The 20,602-nt window shown below is 39.9% G+C and overlaps 1 protein-coding gene and 2 pseudogenes across 1 annotated transcript; 2 read left to right on the top strand and 1 right to left on the bottom strand.

Annotated features, from left to right (window-relative positions):
* Window positions 1-5,793: 5,793 nt before the first annotated feature.
* Window positions 5,794-6,857, bottom strand: LOC148914877 (uncharacterized). Its single transcript, XM_089043322.1, has 2 exons — window positions 6,544-6,857; window positions 5,794-6,370 (listed from the first exon to the last, which is right to left on the bottom strand). The coding sequence occupies exons 1-2, from the start codon at window positions 6,855-6,857 to the stop codon at window positions 5,794-5,796; spliced, it is 891 nt and encodes a 296-aa protein (XP_088899448.1).
* A 4,254-nt stretch (window positions 6,858-11,111) lies between these two features.
* LOC103342964 (tyrosine-sulfated glycopeptide receptor 1 pseudogene) lies at window positions 11,112-13,613 on the top strand (annotated as a pseudogene).
* A 545-nt stretch (window positions 13,614-14,158) lies between these two features.
* On the top strand, window positions 14,159-16,393 carry LOC103342963 (cation/H(+) antiporter 15 pseudogene; annotated as a pseudogene).
* Window positions 16,394-20,602: the final 4,209 nt, after the last annotated feature.

Here is a 20,602-nt window from a genome sequence, read left to right as displayed (position 1 = left end):
TGGGGACCGGTCGCGTCCTTTAAACGACCGGTCGTTGGCACTCCGTCAAAGATTCCTTCAGATGCCTCTGTACATCCAAGATTTTCACATGCATTTTTCCGTCCAAGATCTTCCATTCCGAAATTCTTCAATTTACTCCCCCTCTCCCCTGAATTAGAGAGGAGGAAGAGACATAATACGGTACTTCTTCATGAAAAGTGACATCTAAAGTAACATGTACCTTCTGTGAAGGAGGGTGGTACCTACGCTTGGGAAAGTTGATTGGGACGGGAATTGAACGGGATGGACTATACTATCTCGATCCACCAAAGAAAGGAACATGCAATGCCATTCAAACATCCAACCATCACCTTTGGCATCAACGCCTAGGACATCCATCACAAACTATTTCCATGTTATTTCCTTGTTTTCAACATAAATCTTGTGATTCTAATAAGTGTGTCATCTGCCTATTAGCCAAACAAACAAGAGCACCATTTTCATTGAGTTATATATCCACTAAATCATGTTTTGAATTGATACATGTTGATATCTTTTGGGGAGGGGGGGGGGTTATCATGTTCCTTCTATTTCTGGTGCAAAATACTTTCTTACTATTGTTGATGATTACAGTAGGAGCACATGGATTTATTTGATGAAACACAAATCTGACACACAACAACTCCTTGTCCAATTTATCCATTTGGTCAAAACTTAATTCAACACCAAAGTCAAAATGATTCGAAGCGATAATGGTCCCGAATTTAAACTTGCTAGTTTTTATGCCACACAAGGTATCATCCATCAAACTAGCTGCGTTCACACACCACAACAAAATGGTGTTGCTGAACGTAAGCATCGCCATTTACTCAATGTTGCCCGAGCCCTACTCTTTCAAGCCAACATGCCAAAACTTTTTTGGGGGGACGCCATCCTTACTTCAGCCTATCTTATTAATCGCACACCCATACCTCTTCTTCAAGGGAAAACACCTTATGAAAAATTGTTCCACAAAGCACCCAATTACTCACACTTCCGAGTCTTTGGTTGTTTGTGTTTTGCTTCCACTCACGCACACAAACCTTCCAAATTTGATCCCCGTGCCCGTCGTTGTGTCTTTCTTGGCTACCTATATGGTACAAAGGGCTATCGCTTATTTGACCTCCAACTCAACAAAGTGTTTGTCTCACGGGATGTGATTTTTTTTTAAGACCAATTTCCTTATCACTCAGACACTTCCGCTGCTCATAACCAATCCTCCAATCCAACCACCTCCCTAACATACATTGATCTGGACTCTTTTCCTGCCACATCTCCTATGTCACACGACCCCCTCCCCTCCCGGCACCCTCCTCTCCACTTTCCCCATCGACTCCCCACTTTCATCTTCCCCCTCGGCTCTTCCATCCATCCCTGTGTCCTCTTCGTCTCCAGACACTACACCCCTAAATCTACCAATAGTTTTGTCAACCCCACCCTGCCGTGGAACACGACCTACCAAACCCTATGCTTTTTTGCAGGACTTTCATGTCGAGGTCTCTCTCCCGTCCAGGCCTACTCCCACATCTTCTACAAACATGGTTCAGTCTTCGTCAGGTACTTCCCATCTTCTCTCCACTTATTTATCTTATGCTCGTCTCTCACCCCACTATAAATCCTATACTGCTAATCTCACCCTCTTCAAAGAACCTACTAGTTTTTCGCAGGTTGTCCGAGATCCAAACTGGCGCGCTGCCATGCAGCATGAAATTGATGCCCTTCAATGGACACTTGTGCCTTTGCCATTGCATAAACGTCCCATGGGATGTAAATGGGTTTACAAAATTAAGCTCAAACCTGATGGCACTCTTGAACGGTACAAGGCACGCCTCGTTGCCAAAGGTTACAGTCAAGTTGAAGGTGTTGATTATCCTAAAACTTTTGCTCCAGTGACTAAGTTAACTATAGTTCACGTGCTCCTTAGCATGGCTGCTGTGCAAGGTTGGCACCTCCATCAACTAGATGTGAACAATGCTTTTTTAAATGGTGATCTTGAAGAGGATGTCTACATGACCTTGCCTCCTAGTTTCGGACGAAAGGGGGAGACTTGAGTATGCAAATTAAATAAATCTCTTTACGGTTTAAAGCAAGCTTTGAGACAATGGTTCATTAAGTTATCCAATGCTCTCAAGGCTGCTGGATTTCATCAATCATAGTCCGACTATTCTTTATTCGTCCGAAGTCGTCATGGTAACTTCATTGCTTTACTAGTCTATATTGATGATGTGATACTAGCAAGGAATAATCTACATGAAATTGAAGAAACCAAGCAGTTTCTCTCTCAACCTTTCAAATTGAAAGACTTGGGGCAACTCAAATATTTATTGGGAATAGAAGTTGCACTATCAAAGCGTGGAATTACCCTATGTCAACGAAAATGTGCACTAGAAATATTGGATGATGTTGGGTTTCTAGGAGTTAAGCCTTCACGGTTTCCTGTGGATCAAAATTTGTCTCTCACACAAATGGAAGGAAAGGTGTTGAATGATCCTTCATCATATAGACGGCTTGTGGGCAGGTTAATATACTTGACAATAACAGGGCCTGACTTGGCTTATGCTGTTCACATGCTAAGTCAATTAATGGAGAAACCTCGGCAACCACATCTTGAGGCTGCACACAAGGTCCTCAAGTACATTAAACAAGCACCTGGACAAGGAATTTTTCTCCCTTCCACGGGTTCATTGCAATTACAAGCATTTTGTGATGCCGATTGACCTAGATGTAGAGATACTAGAAGGTCGATAATGGGGTACTGTGTTTTGCTTGGTCAAGCACCTATTTCCTGGAAAACTAAGAAACAAACAACTATATCTCGTCCTAGTGCAGAGGCTAAATACCGTTCTATGGCCACTACATGTTGTGAAATCATATGGCTGAAGAATGTTCTGAAGGATTTAGGAGTGAAACATCCACAACCAGCCAAGCTGTTTTGTGACAATCAAGTGGCATTACATATCGCTTCAAATCCTGTTTTCCATGAACAAACGAAGCACATAGAGATTGATTGTCATCTAGTACGAGAGAAGATTCAAGAGGGAATGATACGCACGACTTACATAAGGACAAGTGATCAACTAGCTGATACATTCACCAAGCCGTTGAGTTCAACGTAGTTTGAAGTTTTACTTAGCAAGTTGGGTGTCATTAACATACACTCCAACTTGAGGGGGAGTGTTAAGGAAAATATCTCCATTAATTAGTCAATATTGTAAATTGATATTGTAGTTATTTGCTTCCTTATTTAGTCTCTAATAAAGCCTTGGTTATAGGTGATAGTTTAGGATACTATTGACTAAATCATTGTATAAAGCTGTAAACCTAGTTGTGGAATGAGATATCGAAAATTATAATCCCATTCTATGCTTCTCATCAGTTGTACTTCGCCTATCATCCAAATCACCAGCATAATCGCTGTCAGTGAAACCAGTCAAAATAGGTCCTCCATTTTTCTTGTAGAAAATACCAAAATCTGTTGTTCCTTCCAAGTAACGAAACACTTTTTTAGTAGCTCTGAGATGCAGCTTCGTTGGTCTTTCCATATACCTGCTAATTAGACACACTGCATACATAATATTAGGCCGAGTTGTTGTCAAGTACATTAAACTTCCAACAATTTGTTTTGAAGTAAGTACTATCAACCCTCTCTCCATCGAGATCACTTGAGAGCTTCAAACCCGGTTCAGTTGGAGTCCCAACTGTATTACAATTCTCCATGTGAAACCTCTCCAAAACCTCATGAGCATATTTCTTTTGCCCAATAAAAAAATCCAGTAGCTGTTTGTACTACTTCTATACCAAGATAATATTTCATCTTTCCTAAATCAGTCATGTCAAAATCAGCCATCATAGAATTCTTAAAATCAATAAACATAGGCTCATCATTGCCCGTGAAAATAAGATCAACAACATATAAGCAAACTATCAGAATTCTACCTCCTTCTCCAAACTTGATCAATAGAGTGTGCTCATATGGACATTTGTTGAAACCTGCCTTTTTAAAGTATGCTTCTATACAATTGTACCAGGCTCGAGGTGCCTGTTTTAGTTCATATAAAGCCTTCTTTAGTCTATAAACCTTATGTTCATTACCTTTTATCACATAGCCAGGAGGCTGCTTAATGTAGACTTGCTCAAGTAGTTCACCATTAAGGAAGGCCAATTTCACATCAAGCTGGAAGATGGGCATGAGTTTTGTGCTGCTAATGAAACCACCAACCGAATTGTATCTTGTCTTGCAACAGGAGAAAAAATCTCTTGATAATTAGCTTCATGCTCTTGATTGTAGCCTTTCACAACTAGCCTTGCTTTGAACTTGTCAATTTCTCCCTTTTCATTCAGCTTCATCTTATAAACCCAATTTACACTAATGGTTTTTTGCCCTTCAGGAAGATCGATTAGCTCCCAAGTCTCATTCTTCTCTATTGCTTGAATCTCTGCATCCATGGCTTTTTTCCACTTTTCTTCTTTCATTGCTTCTGCAAACAATATAGGATCGGAGCCTGCAAAGAAAGCGAAATGAGTAGTAGTATCCTCATCAGATAATTCATCTCTACTCACACAATCTGTCATCCAAGATGGTCTTTTCCTTTGTCGTTGTGGATCTAAGCTAGATGCTTGAACTTCATTTGGAATTGAAACACTTGCTAAGGAACTTGGTGAAACTTCTCCAAGGGACTGACCAGGAAGCTGAAATTGTGATTCAAACCCCGGACTTTCAAGAGGAGGTTGCAGTGGCTGTATAATTTCCCCGCCAGCTTCCTCAAGATCAATTAAAATTTGTTGTTGTTCGGTGCTGCTCCAATCCCATGTGCTTTCTTCATCAAACATAATATCTCAACTGATGATTATTTTCTTGGTAATGGGATTATATAACCTGTATGCCTTGGATTTCTCACTAACCCCAATAAAGACACACTTCACACTTTTATCGTCAAGTTTTGTTCTCTTCTCATCTGGAACATGTGCATACACTATACACCCGAAGGTTCTGAAGTGATCAATTGATGGCCTGACTTTAGTCCAAGCTTCTTGTGGTATGTTTTTTACAGCAAGGGTAGGGCTTCGATTGAGTACATGAACACTCCAATTAACTGCTTCTATCAGAAAGTCTTCTAAATAACTTTTTTTTACCAACATGCTTTGCACCATGTTCATAATCATCTAATTCTTTCTTTCTACCACGTCGTTTTGTTGCGGTGTGTATGCAGCAGTAAGTTGCCTCCGTATTCCATGCAATTCACAAAAACTTGCAAAGTTATGTGAGTTAAGTTCACCACCACGATCTGTACAAAGGATCTGAATGTACTTGCCAGATTATTTTTCAACTCGAGCCTTCAAGCTTTTAAAAACAATAAAAGCTTCAGATTTCTCTTGCAAGAAATAAATCCATGTTTTTTACTATAATCATCAATGAAGGTGATGAAATACGGATTGATTGGACCACAAATGTCTGAATGAATCAACTGTAGGATTTGCTAAGCTCTCCATGCTTTTCCTTACGGGAAAGAATCACGACATTGTTTACCAACAATGCAATCTTCACACATTTATGTGGGATAATTAATCTTAGGCAATCCTTCCACCATGTTATTCTCATGTAGGGTTTTCAAGCCTTTGAAACTCAAATGACCATAATGAAGGTGCCATAGCCATGTTGGATCTTGCACTCTTTTTGAGAGACACTTCTGGACATCATACTGAATGTACAGAGGGAACATATGATTGGCTATCATTTTTTTCTTTTGCTATTAGGCCCTTATCTGGATGATGAATTTAACACCGGCTTTGTTGGATGATGATGATATAACCTTTCTCTTGCAGTTGGCCCATACTGATGAGATTGCTTTTCAAATATGGGATATAAAACACACTAGGAATTGTCTGCACAGTGTTGTTTTTCATGTGGAATTTGATATCCCCTTTTCCCATGACAGAAATGCAAGAGTTGTTCCCAAGCTTCACAGTTTCTCTGAATGTTTCATCCAAATCATAAAATAAAGATTTGTTTCCACACATGTAATTGTTGCAACCCGAATATAAATACCACGTATCACCTGATGAGATCTCCTTCTTGTCGATATAAGCCATCAAGAGTATTTCTCCTTCAGTTTCAGTGAAATTTACCTTGGTATCCTTCTCTTTGTTAGGGCATTCATAATGATAGTGGCCAAGCTTGTGATAGTGATAACATTCCACACTTGCCTTGTCAAATTGTGCTCCTTGATTGTAAGGAAGTTGGCGTCCTCTACCTCTGCCGCTTCCTCGAAATCCCCCACGTCCTCTGCCTCTTCCTAAAGAAGTAGTTCCTTCATGAGTACTGACCTTCAAGGCTTGCTCCTCCACAACATAGCTGGTCGACTATCAATGTCATTTGATTCTTCAATGGAACACACCACATAGTCAAATTTGAGTGTCATTGAGTGAAGGATTTTCCCAATGACTGCAACATCTTCCAAATTTTCTCCATGGATGCGCATCTTGTTTGCAATTGACAGTGTTCTTGCAAAGTAATCATTTACTCACTCTCCTTCCTTCAAGTGAAGAATTTCAAACTCTTTGCAAAGAGCTTGGAGTTGTGCACGTTTCACCCGTGCAGTGCCTTGGTACTTCGTCTTCATCGAATCCCAGATGTCTTTAGCAGTGTCCTTCTTCAGGATGGTTTCGAGAATGGCATGATTTATTGCTTGAAACAAATAATTCTTTGTCTTCAAATCCTTCAATCTCTTATCCTCCAACGTCTTTCTCCGTGCTTCTGTCAAAACAATCTCACTAGTGGGCACATTGATGCCAGTTTCCACGAGAGTCCAGTACTCCTTGGATCGCATAAAATTTTCCATCAACATACTCCAATGATCATAGTGACCATCGCAAGTTGCACAAAGCTGTTTTTAGAAGCCATCGAATATCTTGATGCGACAAGAATGAAAGCTGCTGCTTTTTCAAATCAAACCCCAGTGGGGGGCTCTGATACCAATTGTTGTATAACTAAAAACTGAGTTTGCAGCAGAATGAGTAAAAGTAATACGATACTGATTCATTAACATGAAGTCTAATTAAATACAAATGCAAATAACTGAAAGCTAGAAAATAAAGCAACGTCTAATCCCACAACTAACAACTCCTAATAATCTGGGATTCTCCAAAAGAATAGGTAAAAGCAACAGACTTCCTAACAAGCAAGAATTTATTGAAAAACAAATTACTAAATATCTTAACATAGGAGTTGGGACTTTCGGTTTCATCTTTGTCTGTCAAGTACAAATACACTTCTATTATCACTTTGTGCAATACACTTTTATAATTTAATTTATGGGTTGTCTTTGTGTGTCATACACAGAGACACGGTTACGAGGGAAGATTGGAGGTGGTGTCAAAAGGAAGAATGCTTGAATATGACTCCATCCTTTACCTTGTTAATAGCGTTGATCTCTCGGACAATAACTTGTCAGGAGAGATGCCTGTGTGGATAACAAGCCTAATAAAGTTGGGCACCTTAAATTTGTTCATGAATCATTTGACCAAAAATATCCCAGCAAATATCAGAAACTTGGGGTGGATAGAAACTCTTGATCTATCAATGAATAAACTTTCAAGTTCAATTCCACAGAGCATGGTTTCTTTAACATTTTAGAATCATTTAAACCTATCATGCAATAACTTGTCCGGGAAAATTCCAACGGGTAACCAATTTCAAACCTTTGTTGACCTGTCAATTTATGAGGGCAATGCTGGTCTTAGCGTTACCAATTGGTTGCCAAGACAATGAAGAAGCAGCTCAAGTTCCAAGTGGAGATGGAGGAGAGGATGATGACATTAAACTTGAAAAGCTACAGTTCGTCATCAGCATGGTGATGTTAGCGAGATCCTAGCTTAATTAGGATATTTATTTCCTAGTTTATTAGGATTATATTTCTTTCCTTTTGTACAGATATTGTGCAATTATGATTTTGTCTTGTTTTCTAGTTTGACCCCACTAGAGTTACATCATTGTACTATAAATATCTTCTTTTAGAGAATGAAATACAACCTGAAAAATATTCTACCCATATTGTTTAACTTGGCATCAAAGCCAACTTTTCTAGTGACCTGTGTGTTGTGCCCACCCGTGTTCTATCCCCATATTTTTTTTCTCTACCTGTGTCGTGTGTGCCCTCCTGGGTTTGTGTGTTGTGTAGTAGTGTTCGTGTCATTCCTGTCTTCGTGCATCTGCCGTATTTGTGCCTTTACTGTGTTTTGCTGTGTACTCTGCTGTGTTCGTGGCTGTCTTCGTGCATCTGTCGTATTTGTGCCTCTGATCTGTTGAGTTTCTGCTGCAATCATGGGTGATAACTCCATTGTTGGTGCTGTTGCTGCTGCCTCTGCAAGTTTGTGTGTTTCTTATTCTATTTCAGGTACTGGCTCCAATACTTGAATAATTGACATTGGTGCTTCTGATCATATGACGTATGATGCTAAATTTTTTCATGAGTTGTCTAGTAATACCCGTGACCCATGCATAACTAGTGCTAATGGCTTGCCCTCTCCAATTACTGGTGATGGCACAATCTCTCTCACTCCTACTCTGTCTTTGTCTCGTGCGTTACTAGTTCCCCATATCCATTGTAACTTGTTATCTGTTGGTCGATTACTTGATACACTTATTGCTTCTGCTACTTTCTATCCTACAGATTGCTCTTTTCAGGATCTCAAGACTCATCGTGGCCCTCTTTAGACCTAATGTGGTTTTCAATTTTGGCGACATTAGTTGAAAACTCTGTTTGACGTATAGGAAGGGTTTGAAGAATTTGTTTTGTATGGTAATGGTTGTTTGCCAATTTCTTACGTTGAGTACTTGAAGGCGATGTGGACTTTAAATTAAGTAGGTCAAGTCCTCTCCTGGTGGCATTAGTGGGAATATCTCTTAATACCCAATGAGTTCTTCTCTCTAGTTTCATTAGTGGGAATATCTCTTGGACGAATAGAGGGGTTTCAATATCAATAATTTGCATTGTGTGGTTGTTGTTTGCTGACTTCTCAATTTGCAGTGATGTGTGCATCCTTTCGAAGCATCGTTGCTTTTATATATGTATACAAAGAGCTTGAGGGATTCATCAAATAAGCTTACTTAAATCCGATATCATTTGACTACTCAATTAAATTATTCAAATTTTAAGTACTTTCTTGAAGCACAATGTTCAATGATTTTGTTGGTCTCAATTAGATGCCTAATGATTTTCAATTTGCATGAATTTTTGGAAGGATGATCTATATGAATGAAGATGTGAAAAATAGATGCTTTCGATCGTTGAAAAAAATTTCGTAAGGAACCTTAAGGGTCTCCCTCAAATAAATTACAAAACCTTGGGGTCTATTGTGGAGTTTGCATCCATCATCACACAACCACTGCCGAACAATAAAATTGTTTATTTACAAACTGAAAGAGAAGAACTAAATCTGAAAAAGCATTGACTACATCCGTGAGGTTTTTTACGGCTGTTAAAAAAATCATGACACATCCTATACACCTTATTTCAACTCTGCAATAAACAAGTTGTAATACATTTGCAATTTAACTCGACCGTCTAAAGTCGATAACGCAACCAGCATGGATATTGGCAAGCCAAATCAGATATTTCCTGTGCTTGAAAGCGGATGATATAATTTCTGGTCATGACAGATTCATCTAACAATTTTTTCACATAAAAACGCTGCACTGTCGCTGGATGGACCTCTTCCATATAACATTGGAATGAAGCCCTGAAAACAAATGAGGGGACTCTTGGGACTAGTTGGAAATCATTACATTTATCATAGACTTTCAAATCAAAAACCTGGAGATCACTCAAGGGCATTTGCGGCATTTTCAGGGAGCTGTTGCTGTTGTAAAATGGACTTGTGCTGAAGCTCACGCCATTTGTTGATTCCAACAGTGCAAACCAGATCAGGTTTCTGTTGTCATCCCACTGCACAAGCTTAAGAAGAAAACAAAGGTATTTGTATCTGTTTCTTAAGAGCTGTTATCTGCTAGCATAGTTGTTTAATTATGTTACACATTTGTGTCTGGCTCAACACACAACTATTTCGAGGAGGATGTATAGGAAACCCATAGACTTCATAGAAGAAATGACAACTGGTCTGATTCCATATCTTGGCTTTAATTAACACATTCATCCGATTTGCATCTTTTTAGTGTTTTTTGCTGTGATTTCTCACCGATTATTTTTGGGAAGCTCGCCAAGTTGAAATTTGTGACCCTTGATTTCAACAATTTAGAAGGTTCTTTGGCCCCATCTTTGATGAATTTCACAAACCTTGTAGAAATACTTGGGATCCAATCCAACCACTTGGAAGGAGATATCTGCATGCTTGATCCAGACTTAGTCAATAACTTTACTGGTATGTTTCCAATAAGCCTTTACTCATGTAGGTCCTTGAAAGCAATCTGATTGACTTTAAATCATCTAGAGGGGCAAATACAACCTCAGATTCTTTCCTTCATTTAAAGCCTTTACTCATGTAGGTCCTTCCTCTCAATTGGTTTGGTGGCAATAGATTGACCAATGTCACAGGAGCAATGAAAATACTAATTCGTTGCACAAGCTTAAGTCTTCGCACACTCTTCCTTTCAGAATCCTTTATAACTGCATCGCTTTCAAGCTATCAATATATTTAGCAAGTAGTTGTTAAGTTGTGCCCACTCAGAGGGTTGAACGTTATTGCTCTACCAAGAAACGTTATTATAGTAGTTTCCTTCTTGTGGGGAAAAACAACGTTATTATGGTAGTGGCATCCTTTTCAAGCATCGTTATATATATATATATATATATATACAAAGAACTTCCATTGAAGGATCCATCAAATAAACTTACTTGAATCCGATATCATTTGACTACTCAATTAAAGTATTGAAATTTAAGTATTTTCTTAAAGCACGGAGTTCATTGATTTTGTTGATCTTAATTAGATGCCTAATGATTTTCAATGTGCATGAAATTTTACAAGGATGATCTATGAATGAAGATGTGAAAAAAAGATGTTTTCGATCGTTGAAAAAAATTTCGTAAGGGACCCTAAAGGGATCCAAGGGTACTGATATATATACAAACCTATGAGCAATGGCACATACACAAAGTAACATGCTAGTGCAAGCTTATAACCTAATGGCTCATGCCTTCCTTCTCTTCCTCTTTTTCTCTTACATTATATCTGCAAATATTCATGGCTGCAAACAAACTGAAAGCAACTCTCTCTTGTCCTTTGCCTCCGCTCTATCTTCTCCTCATTTAAATTGGACATCCATTGATTGCTGTCGTTGGAAGGGCATCACTTGTGATCAAGATGGTTGGGTCACCCGTTTGCTCTTACCTTCCAAAGGGCTCAAAGGAGGTATCTCTCCCTCTTCACTTGCAAATCTCACACATCTCACCCACTTGAACCTTTCCCACAATTTACTATTTGGTTCACTTGAAACTCAATTCTTCTTGTCCTTGAATCGACTTGAGATCCTTGATTTGAGCTATAACCGTCTTTCTGGAGAGCTACCACTTTCTCTACCATCCAGCAATATCCGGACAGTTGATTTGTCCAGCAATCACTTCTTTGGTGCAATTCCATCTTCATTCTTCCAACAAGCAAGCAACTTAACTAATTTCAATGTCAGCAACAATAGATTCACAGGGTATGTCCCATCCTCTATTTGTCTCCAGTCTTCTCCCTCTGTTAGGCTATTAGATTTTTCTTCCAATGTATTCAGTGGCAACCTTGCTCTGGGGCTAGGGAAGTGTTCCAAACTACAGGTTTTTCATGCCGGTCATAATAACCTCTCAGGATTATTTCCAGAAGATATTTATAATGCTACCAAACTTGAAGAAATTGCATTACCTTTCAATTCACTACAAGGAGCCATTAGTGATAAAATTGTCAACCTCACCAACCTTGCCATCCTTGACCTCTCCTTTAATCATTTTGGTGGCGAGCTTCCTCCCAATTTGGGAAAGCTCTCCAAGTTGAAGTTTGTGACCTTTGATTTCAACAATTTAGAAGGTGATTTGCCCCCATCTTTGATGAATTGCACAAACCTTTTGGAATTGCGTTTGGGATCCAACAACTTGGAAGGAGATATCTCCATGCTTGATTTTTCCAGGCTTACACAACTTACTAAAATTGACCTAAGGGTGAATAACTTCACTGGTACACTTCCAGTAAGCCTTTACTCATGTAGGTCCCTAAAAGCCATTCGGTTGAGTTGGAATCAACTAGAGGTCAAATACAAGCTAAGATTCTTTCATTGAAATCCTTGTCCTTCCTCTCACTTGATTGCAACCGATTCACCAATCTCACAGGGGCAATGAAGATATTGATGAGTTGCAAAAGTCTTCACACACTCTCGCTTTCTGGTTCCTATAAAGGTGAGGGAATGCCATCTAATGATGACATGGTTGATTTTGATGGATTCCAAAATCTTCGGGTATTGACTTTGGCAGATTCTAACCTCAATGGTCAAATACCTTTATGGTTATCAAAGCTCAAGAATCTAGAGATGTTGCTATTGGGTTATAATCAAATAATAGGGCCAATTCCAAGTTGGTTGGGGACTCTTCCTAGGCTGTTTTATATAAACTTGTCAAACAACCGAATTTCAGGTGAATTTCCAAAGCAACTTTGTAGACTACCAAGGTTGCTTTATGAACCTAATATTACATCTCAAGCAAACCAATATGAATTTGAATTGCCTATCTACGTCCGGCGCGTCAACCAACCCACAATTCAATCTTTTCGAACGCAGAAATTGTATTTTTTTCCAGCAACGATAGACTTATCTAAGAATAACATTGTTGGTGATATACCTACTGACATCGGCCAATTGCAGCTTCTCCAGTTTTTGGGTCTTGACTCCAACAACTTCTCCGGTGTCATTCCAAACCAAATATCTAACCTTAAAAGTTTAGAGGGTTTGTACCTCTCCATGAATCACTTGTCTGGAATAATCCCATCATCATTGGCAAGCCTTAATTTCTTAAAAGAATTTAATGCCTCATACAATAATCTTGAAGGACCAATACCAACAGGCACCCAGCTCCAAAGCTTCAATGCTTCAGCCTTTGAGGGGAATCCAAAACTTTGTGGTGCCCCACTTCCAAATAAGTGTGGACCAAATAAGGGCATTGATGCAGATAAAAAGAACAACAAAGACATGCACAATGGGCTTCATCAACTTCCATGGTTTTATATTTTCACTGCGTTGGGGTTCATAGTGGGATTTTGGGGAGTCTGTGGTTCTTTAATTATTAACAAGACATGGAGCTACGCATATTTTTTATTCATAGACAATCTACAAGGTAAGGTCTATGTGATGGTAACAGTGCGCATCAACATGATGAAAAAAAGGTTTAGAGGCTAGATATATATTATTAATATTGTACTTTTTATTTTGCTTACTCAGTCCAAAGATATGAAAACTGATGCATATGCATGTAATACGGTTGTCAATTGTGAAGGATTGATGTCTATGTCTATGTTTTGGATTGGAATTCCCTTGCTGCTGTGCTTTGGCATGTGGGGCTCACAGGTTATGTTTGAATATTGAAGTCTCCATTTGTTTTTATGTCTTTTAACGTGGTGCATTGCTTGTTGACATTAAGAAGCGCATGCTAAACGCCCTCATGCCTTGAATCATTTATCATCAAAATATTTGATATCCTAACTGATCATGCATTTCATACGCTGACAAAAATTTGTGGACTTTGTCTATACACACGAGGAAGAAACACATACATATGTAGGTGTGCGTTCAGGGCTTCTAAGCCAATGAAGACATTCAGAATTTCATTTTGGAGTGGAGGAGCTTGTGCTAGGGAGATATTTGTGTATGGGAGCATGAGTTATATCCCGCTCAAAAATGATAAGAACTACACCCTTACTTGTCTGTTAATATATTAGTATCTCTATAATAACATATGTTACCAATATGAAGTATCTGTAAAACTAATCACTTAGCCCAAAGGGAAGGGAAATTGCTCCAGCTGTGAATGATCGGATGAAGCAGCCATTGCACCACTCAAGATAAGAAAGAAAATTCAAGAGTTATTAATAGCCTGTCTGTCTTTGGCAATTTATGAAGACGTTGTACTTGAGCCACATAGTTAAGTTAGCAAAATAGATGCATTTGAATAACTCTAGGGGCATGTCAAGTACCAAATCAAGTATCCGCTCTTTTTATTCCCATTTCGTTGAAAAACGGGGCAAAGCCCGTCATGAAGCAGCCTATATGTTCAATTCTGGTGGTTTTTCAAAGTAATTGGAGTCAAATATTATATATATATATATATATATATATATATCTCCCCCAACCGTTTTCATCGATTGGTCCTCCCTCAATCAATTAAACAATCTAGACAAAACCCAAAAAGCAATTATGTGTATCATTTTCTCTCTCAGTGCTATGTGCTTGTGCTTGGCTTAGTAACTTAAATACAGGAATAATGGTGAATACAACCCAATTCACTTCATCATTAGTTGATACCATTCAACAATACAAACAAAACCCACAAACCAATCAAAACCAAGGTCTAAAATATCGAGGGTTTCAGAAATATCGATGAGCTTGTAAGCCAGCATTTCTTACTTGGACCCCTAGTGCTTGGCTATGCGGCGCCTGAAGGACGGCCTTTGGGAGCGCCTTTGGTGACAAAGGTGGAAATCATGGCTACAGGAATATTCTATCCAACTTACCTTGCCAATAGTGGGCTGAAAACGAACATCTTCAAGATTCACCCTCGGTCTTTGTGGATTGTGGGGGTGGTGGTCATCTTTTCTACCCTGGTGAAGATAGGAGCTGTAATGTTGCCAGCCAGCTATTTCGATGTGCCTCTGCGCCAAGCTTTTGTGCTTGGCCTCATCCTCAACTCAAAAGGCATCACAGAGCTTGTCATGTTCGACCTGTTTAAGCAAAGCAAGGTCTGAGTCTCAATCACTTGAAACTCTCTAATTTACTTTTGAAGTTCTCAGCATCACCTTCTCCATCCATTGGCCCTTACAGATTCTGTGTTGTGCATTTTTCTCTAACTACTTTGAGTGAGTACCAATGCTAATCTTGAATTATATGATGAATTTTTTGTTACAGGTTCTGACTGATCAAGAATTTGCGCTGGTCGTGATCTCAGTGGTGCTCATAACAGCAGTGGTAACACCCTTGATAAGATATCTTTATGATCCTTCAATGCAATACGCAGTGACGAGAAGAAGTACAATCCAGCATTTGAAACGTGAGTCGGAGCTCACAATCCTAGCATGCATCCACAACCAAGAGAACGTTCCCACATTCATAAACGTCGTGGAAGTATCAAATGCTACAGAACAGAACCTTGTTGCAGTCATTGCCCTCGTCCTCACTGAGCTTGTGGGGCGAACCAACCCTATTCTTGTGTCACACCGTCCCTATGACACCTTAGACAACAGCTCGTCTGGCCATATTGTCAAAGCCATGAGGCAATACGAGCAATACAATGAAGGGTATGCCACCCTTCAAGCATACACTTCCATCTCGAGTTATGTAACAATGCATGATGACATTTTCCGGTTAGCATTTGAGAAGAGGGTAAACCTTGTGATCATGCCGTTTCACAAGCAATGGGCCATAGATGGCAACATTGGGTCAGTGAACCGACCCCTCCAGTCCATGAACATCAATGTCCTTGAAAAGGCACCTTGCTCCGTTGGAATTCTCATCGATCGAGGGATCCTAGGCGGGTCGGTGTCAATGCTAGCCAGCCGGTATATATGCCATGTTGCTGTGATCTTCATTGGTGGTGCAGATGATACAAAGGCACTGGCCCATGGCTCTCGCATGGCAAGGCATCCAAGTATGGACTTAACAGTTGCACGGTTCCTTCTCTTTGGAGAAGAAAATAGTAAAGACCGGAAGCAGGACTCTGACTTGCTTGAGGAATACCAGGTAGCCAATGGAGACAACGAGCGGTTTGTTGTTGTGGAGGAGGTGGTAAGAGATGGAGCACGGTTGTCTGTTGTTATCAGATCAATGGTGGATTGTTTTGATTTGATGTTGGTAGGGAGGCACCATCAGGACTCTCCACTTCTTTCAGGGCTTGGTGAGTGGAGTGAGTGCACGGAGCTTGGAATCGTTGGAGACATGCTTGCTTCCCTGAACTTTCATTGTTCAATTTCTGTATTAGTGTTGCAACAACAGAGAATAGGAGGAAAACCGCTTCGAAACTCTTCGTCTTGTCTTGGTCTTCTCTTTCCTTTTCAAACTTAGTCCCATTCATTTTTGCCCTTTAGAAGGGACATACTCGTGGTCGGATTCTGCCGTGGATTTCAGACCTTGTATTTTCCGGATAGGGGATTTATTTCCCAGGCATGGTTTTACAAAGACCCTGCTCTCATCAGACATGTTCTCTAACCCTAAGTTCATCATTCGTGCCTTTGCTCGTGTTGCTGTTGCGTTGAATGAGTTCAGAGATTGTGTACTCCAGAAAGATGGTGTCAGGTATGTTTATATGTATTTCAGTTTCTTGTGAAAAGATCATGGAAACTAGTTTCCTTAGGTTTGGATTGGAGAGCAATGCTTTGAGTATATGTCGAATCTCACAATGAAAGCACCAGCAAATTTCCTCTGGGGAGATATTCGCTATGAACCTCTTCTTCCTCTATCCTTGTAAAATAAATGCGGTCAATGGAGAACACTCGGGGGTGTTGGCAAAAGGCCTTCCGATGCCTAAGTCAGTTAAATGGTCTTAAAAAGATGCAGCTTTAACTGAAAGGATGGAGCTTTCTCTTCCAGGAAGAGAAACAAGGGGTGGTGCGAAGCCGTGAGAGAGAGAGAGAGAGAGTTTCTCTAAGGTTTTTAGAATTATTCAGAATTACCTCATGTGTGGTGAAATGCCATCTTTATATAGAGTCTCCTTCTTTCGTATGGTTTTTGGAGAATAATTCCCTATTGATGGGAATTATTATTTTCCTTAAATGAGATGACAGGATAATATCAATGAGATTTATTGGGAATCAAATCCTTGATTTAGCGAGATATTCATATCTCAAATCCAGGATAATTGGCTAATTAAATAGGATTTAATTAGCACAATTATTTGACCTAAGGAATATTCCTTTCCTATATCCACGTATCACCTTCTGATTGGTTGCCAAAATTCATGTTCCCATAGTAAGGTGAATAGAAAAAACCGTAATTTGGAGAAGAATAAAGTGAAACTCTTGCGCCATAAGAAATCCTAACTTCTCTTTAAGCCATTGTGCTACAAGTGGGGAACTGGCTTGGATTAATTTTTTTCTTTTCTTTCTATGGCTTGTTTAATAAAGGACTTCAATATTCCACTTGTATGATATAAGAACTCGAAGAACAAAGTGCTGAAAATGTAATCGTAGTGAAAAAAAAAAATTATGTTAGTTGAGATAGAAATGGGCAAATGGAAGAAAACGAAACAGATACTAGGGAAAAATTTTCCTCAATTCCCTGTTGAAATTAAGCAACCACAGATTTGGCTCTGAAATAATGAGATCGAGCTAAATCCCAACAGTTTAAAAGATATTTGATATTTGCTTTAGACAGAGCTGTGAGCAGCATTTAATGCTCTTACATTATCTAGTTTGCAACCCACGTGAGAATTTTCGGTAAAGCGATAAACCCTTTTCGCAATAAACCTCGTTTCCCTAGTTTCCCTCCGGGACTCGGACATTTCCCAGAATCTCAACCTGCACAAAATACATTTTATATCACCAACTGGCAGCATGCACAAGATAATTTCATGCAATTCATAATAAACGGCCTCCGGCCTTCAAACAATTCGAAACCAAACCAAACTACCAACAAAGCCCTTAAATCAAACAATGCCTTAAGCAGGGCAATTAATAAACTCAATTAATATTTATGAATACCAAACGCAGCTTACCTCATCTAACTTTCCCCAATCCAGCATGTGAGGTTTTAACATGCATCAATTATCATCTATAAATTATCACCAATTATTCCAGGGTCTCAGCCCATTATACCACATACTTTATTCAATAGTATACACCTACACAACCCTCCCTTAGCCAAACGGGAGTACAAACAATATTCAATCGCACCTCGGTTTTAACCGAGTTTCAGTACCAGCGACAAGGTCCTTGGCTCGCGGCTGCACCTAGGAACTCTCCTAGGTTACCTACGTACCCTCACTGAGGGATCAAGCCACACGTAGTTCTTTCTTTTATCAATTCTTTCCGCGCATCCATACCCTATCCAAGGCGTATGTTGCCAACATCACTCCCCAAACCGGGACTCAGACATTCATACCAATGCAGGGTAATCACAAAGCACAACCTCACGGATCTCAATTCGGAAACAAAACCTATGTAATATGCGTGTCCATATCTATATATATAAATAACCACACCCACGTCTCACCATCATCATGTACCAGGAGAAAACAATTCAATTCAGGGATTGTTTGACTAGACCACATGGAGGAATCCTCAACAACCATGTGGCTAGGGAACGAGCTGTCCAACTAGGGAACTAACTCTCAGCCAGCACGTACAGCTGAGACCATCAAAGCTCGTACGCCTGAAAACCAGTCCTACGCGTGCAGACTACCACCCTCAGGGTCCACGAACCCTTTGCAAGGGCGTGCGAGTTCCAACATATCTAAACCATATCATAATTTTTCGGCATCCCACAGTTCCAGGATCCGTGAGCAAGAAAGCCCACACGCCAGAAACACGCCACGTGCCAAGGAAGGTACGTATGATGGTGGAGTTCGTAACCCTTATAACCATATTTCCAAATGATATTTTCTTCCGTAATTCAATTGTTCCAAACCTCTATACATAGTATAGACAACAAACTCTCAAACACAAAAACTCATAACCTGTGAGGTACCTAAAGTAGTGCTTATAGCACTTTAAAACTGACGCTCTAAACTCATTTCTTTCCATAACCTCACAACAATAACCCCAGTACCCCACACAAAAATCAACATAGCTAGCATTTCCTCAAAATTTATATATATGACTCAAGAAACTCGAAATATGAACAATAATAGGATTACTCACAAAATAACAATCTACTTAAAAATATAAATATAAATCTCACAACAAGCCATTAAAACAATATGCATAAACTTTCCATCGCAAAACCATAAAAATAAACTCATAGACCCACAAACTCAACATCAATCAAATGACAGTCAAGACCCGTCCAAAAAGGGTCGTCCTAGTACTTTTCGAAATGTAAACTACCTCGGAAGACTTATGGTCAACCGAGGGTCAAACCTTCCAAAATTGGTCAAGGGGGCCCGTAGGGCCACGACCTTCGTTTTACGATCCCAACGTCCCTATGGGTTCCACAAGGTTTAATAAACATATCCTTCAAGTTTGGTCCGAATCGAATGGTCAGATCACTCACGATCGCACGATCAGGCGGTTACTAAAACCCTAACCCCAGATTTGGCATTTTCGGAATATCCGGGACTCGGTTTACGATCTGCCGAATCCTATACGATTCTGGAAATACTTAGATCAACATATTATAACTTCAGGACCGTCCAACAGTCCAAACCTAGCGAATCTGGAAAATGCGCAATATGCGATATCCGTTCGGGACTCTAACGGTATCCAAATTGAGATCCGCGGTATCCTACGCGCTCGTGACGACACAAGGATCATTCTAAAACTGAATGTGGTCTCCAACAATCTACCCACTCGCTGCCACACGCGCCGGCAACGCGTGGGTGGCTTGATCAATTTCTGGCGATCGGAAAAACTCCGAACCGCCGGCCCAAACTCCTAACTTAGGTAAAACACCCCATTTGGAACAACTTTTATTCTTGGACATACCCCAAAAAGCTGCGGAATCTGGCCGGAATCTTTGTCAAAACCGGCTGAAACCTAACTCGTAAATCGAGCTATCTACGCTTGAAATTTCTGAAATCCTATCCAACCAACAGCTAGAGCTGAAAAATAGCTAGAAAACCATACCTCACTCATCCGATTTGGTGGCCGGACGACGGAGAACGAAAGGTTGGAAGTTTTGTCAAAACTATCCAAAGACCGCCGCTTTGTGGCGATTCCGAGACTATGGCGGCGGATAAAGGCGGTGAAGGGCTAGGGCTGGAAGAGGGAAGTTTGGTGGTTCGTTTGGCACTGGTCTTCCCTGAATCGAAGGTCGGATCGAGAGAAAACAGCTCCCAAAGTCAATCGCTCCCGAATCCGAAATTTCGGTTTATAAAATCTGCCTACGGACTCTTCTCACGCGCTCTACGCAACGGTATAACTAAAATTCCCAACTTCATTCCCGGTCAAAAAGTCAACTTTTAAACCATTAAAATATTCTGGGGGCAAAATGGTCCTTTTTATTTTGAATAAATTAATATTCACCAATTTATTTAGGACCGGGTCGTTACAGTATGAATAGACCAACGTAGAAAGTAAAGACGACGGTGTAAAAAAACAGCCGTCGTTTTTGCTTCGTAATTAACACGACCAAGTTTTCATATACGGTGTCATATAATTTCAAACAAATCCACGGCGGTATATTACAAAATACCGCCGTATTAAATAAATGTACAACGACGGCAAAGATAAATTTATC

This window comes from Prunus mume, linkage group LG8 (assembly GCF_029339155.1).
Source record: "Prunus mume cultivar Tortuosa linkage group LG8, ASM2933915v1, whole genome shotgun sequence".
Lineage (NCBI taxonomy): Eukaryota > Viridiplantae > Streptophyta > Magnoliopsida > Rosales > Rosaceae > Prunus > Prunus mume.
Note: the sequence above shows the minus strand (reverse complement) of the source record. Positions and strands in the feature narration are given on the sequence as shown.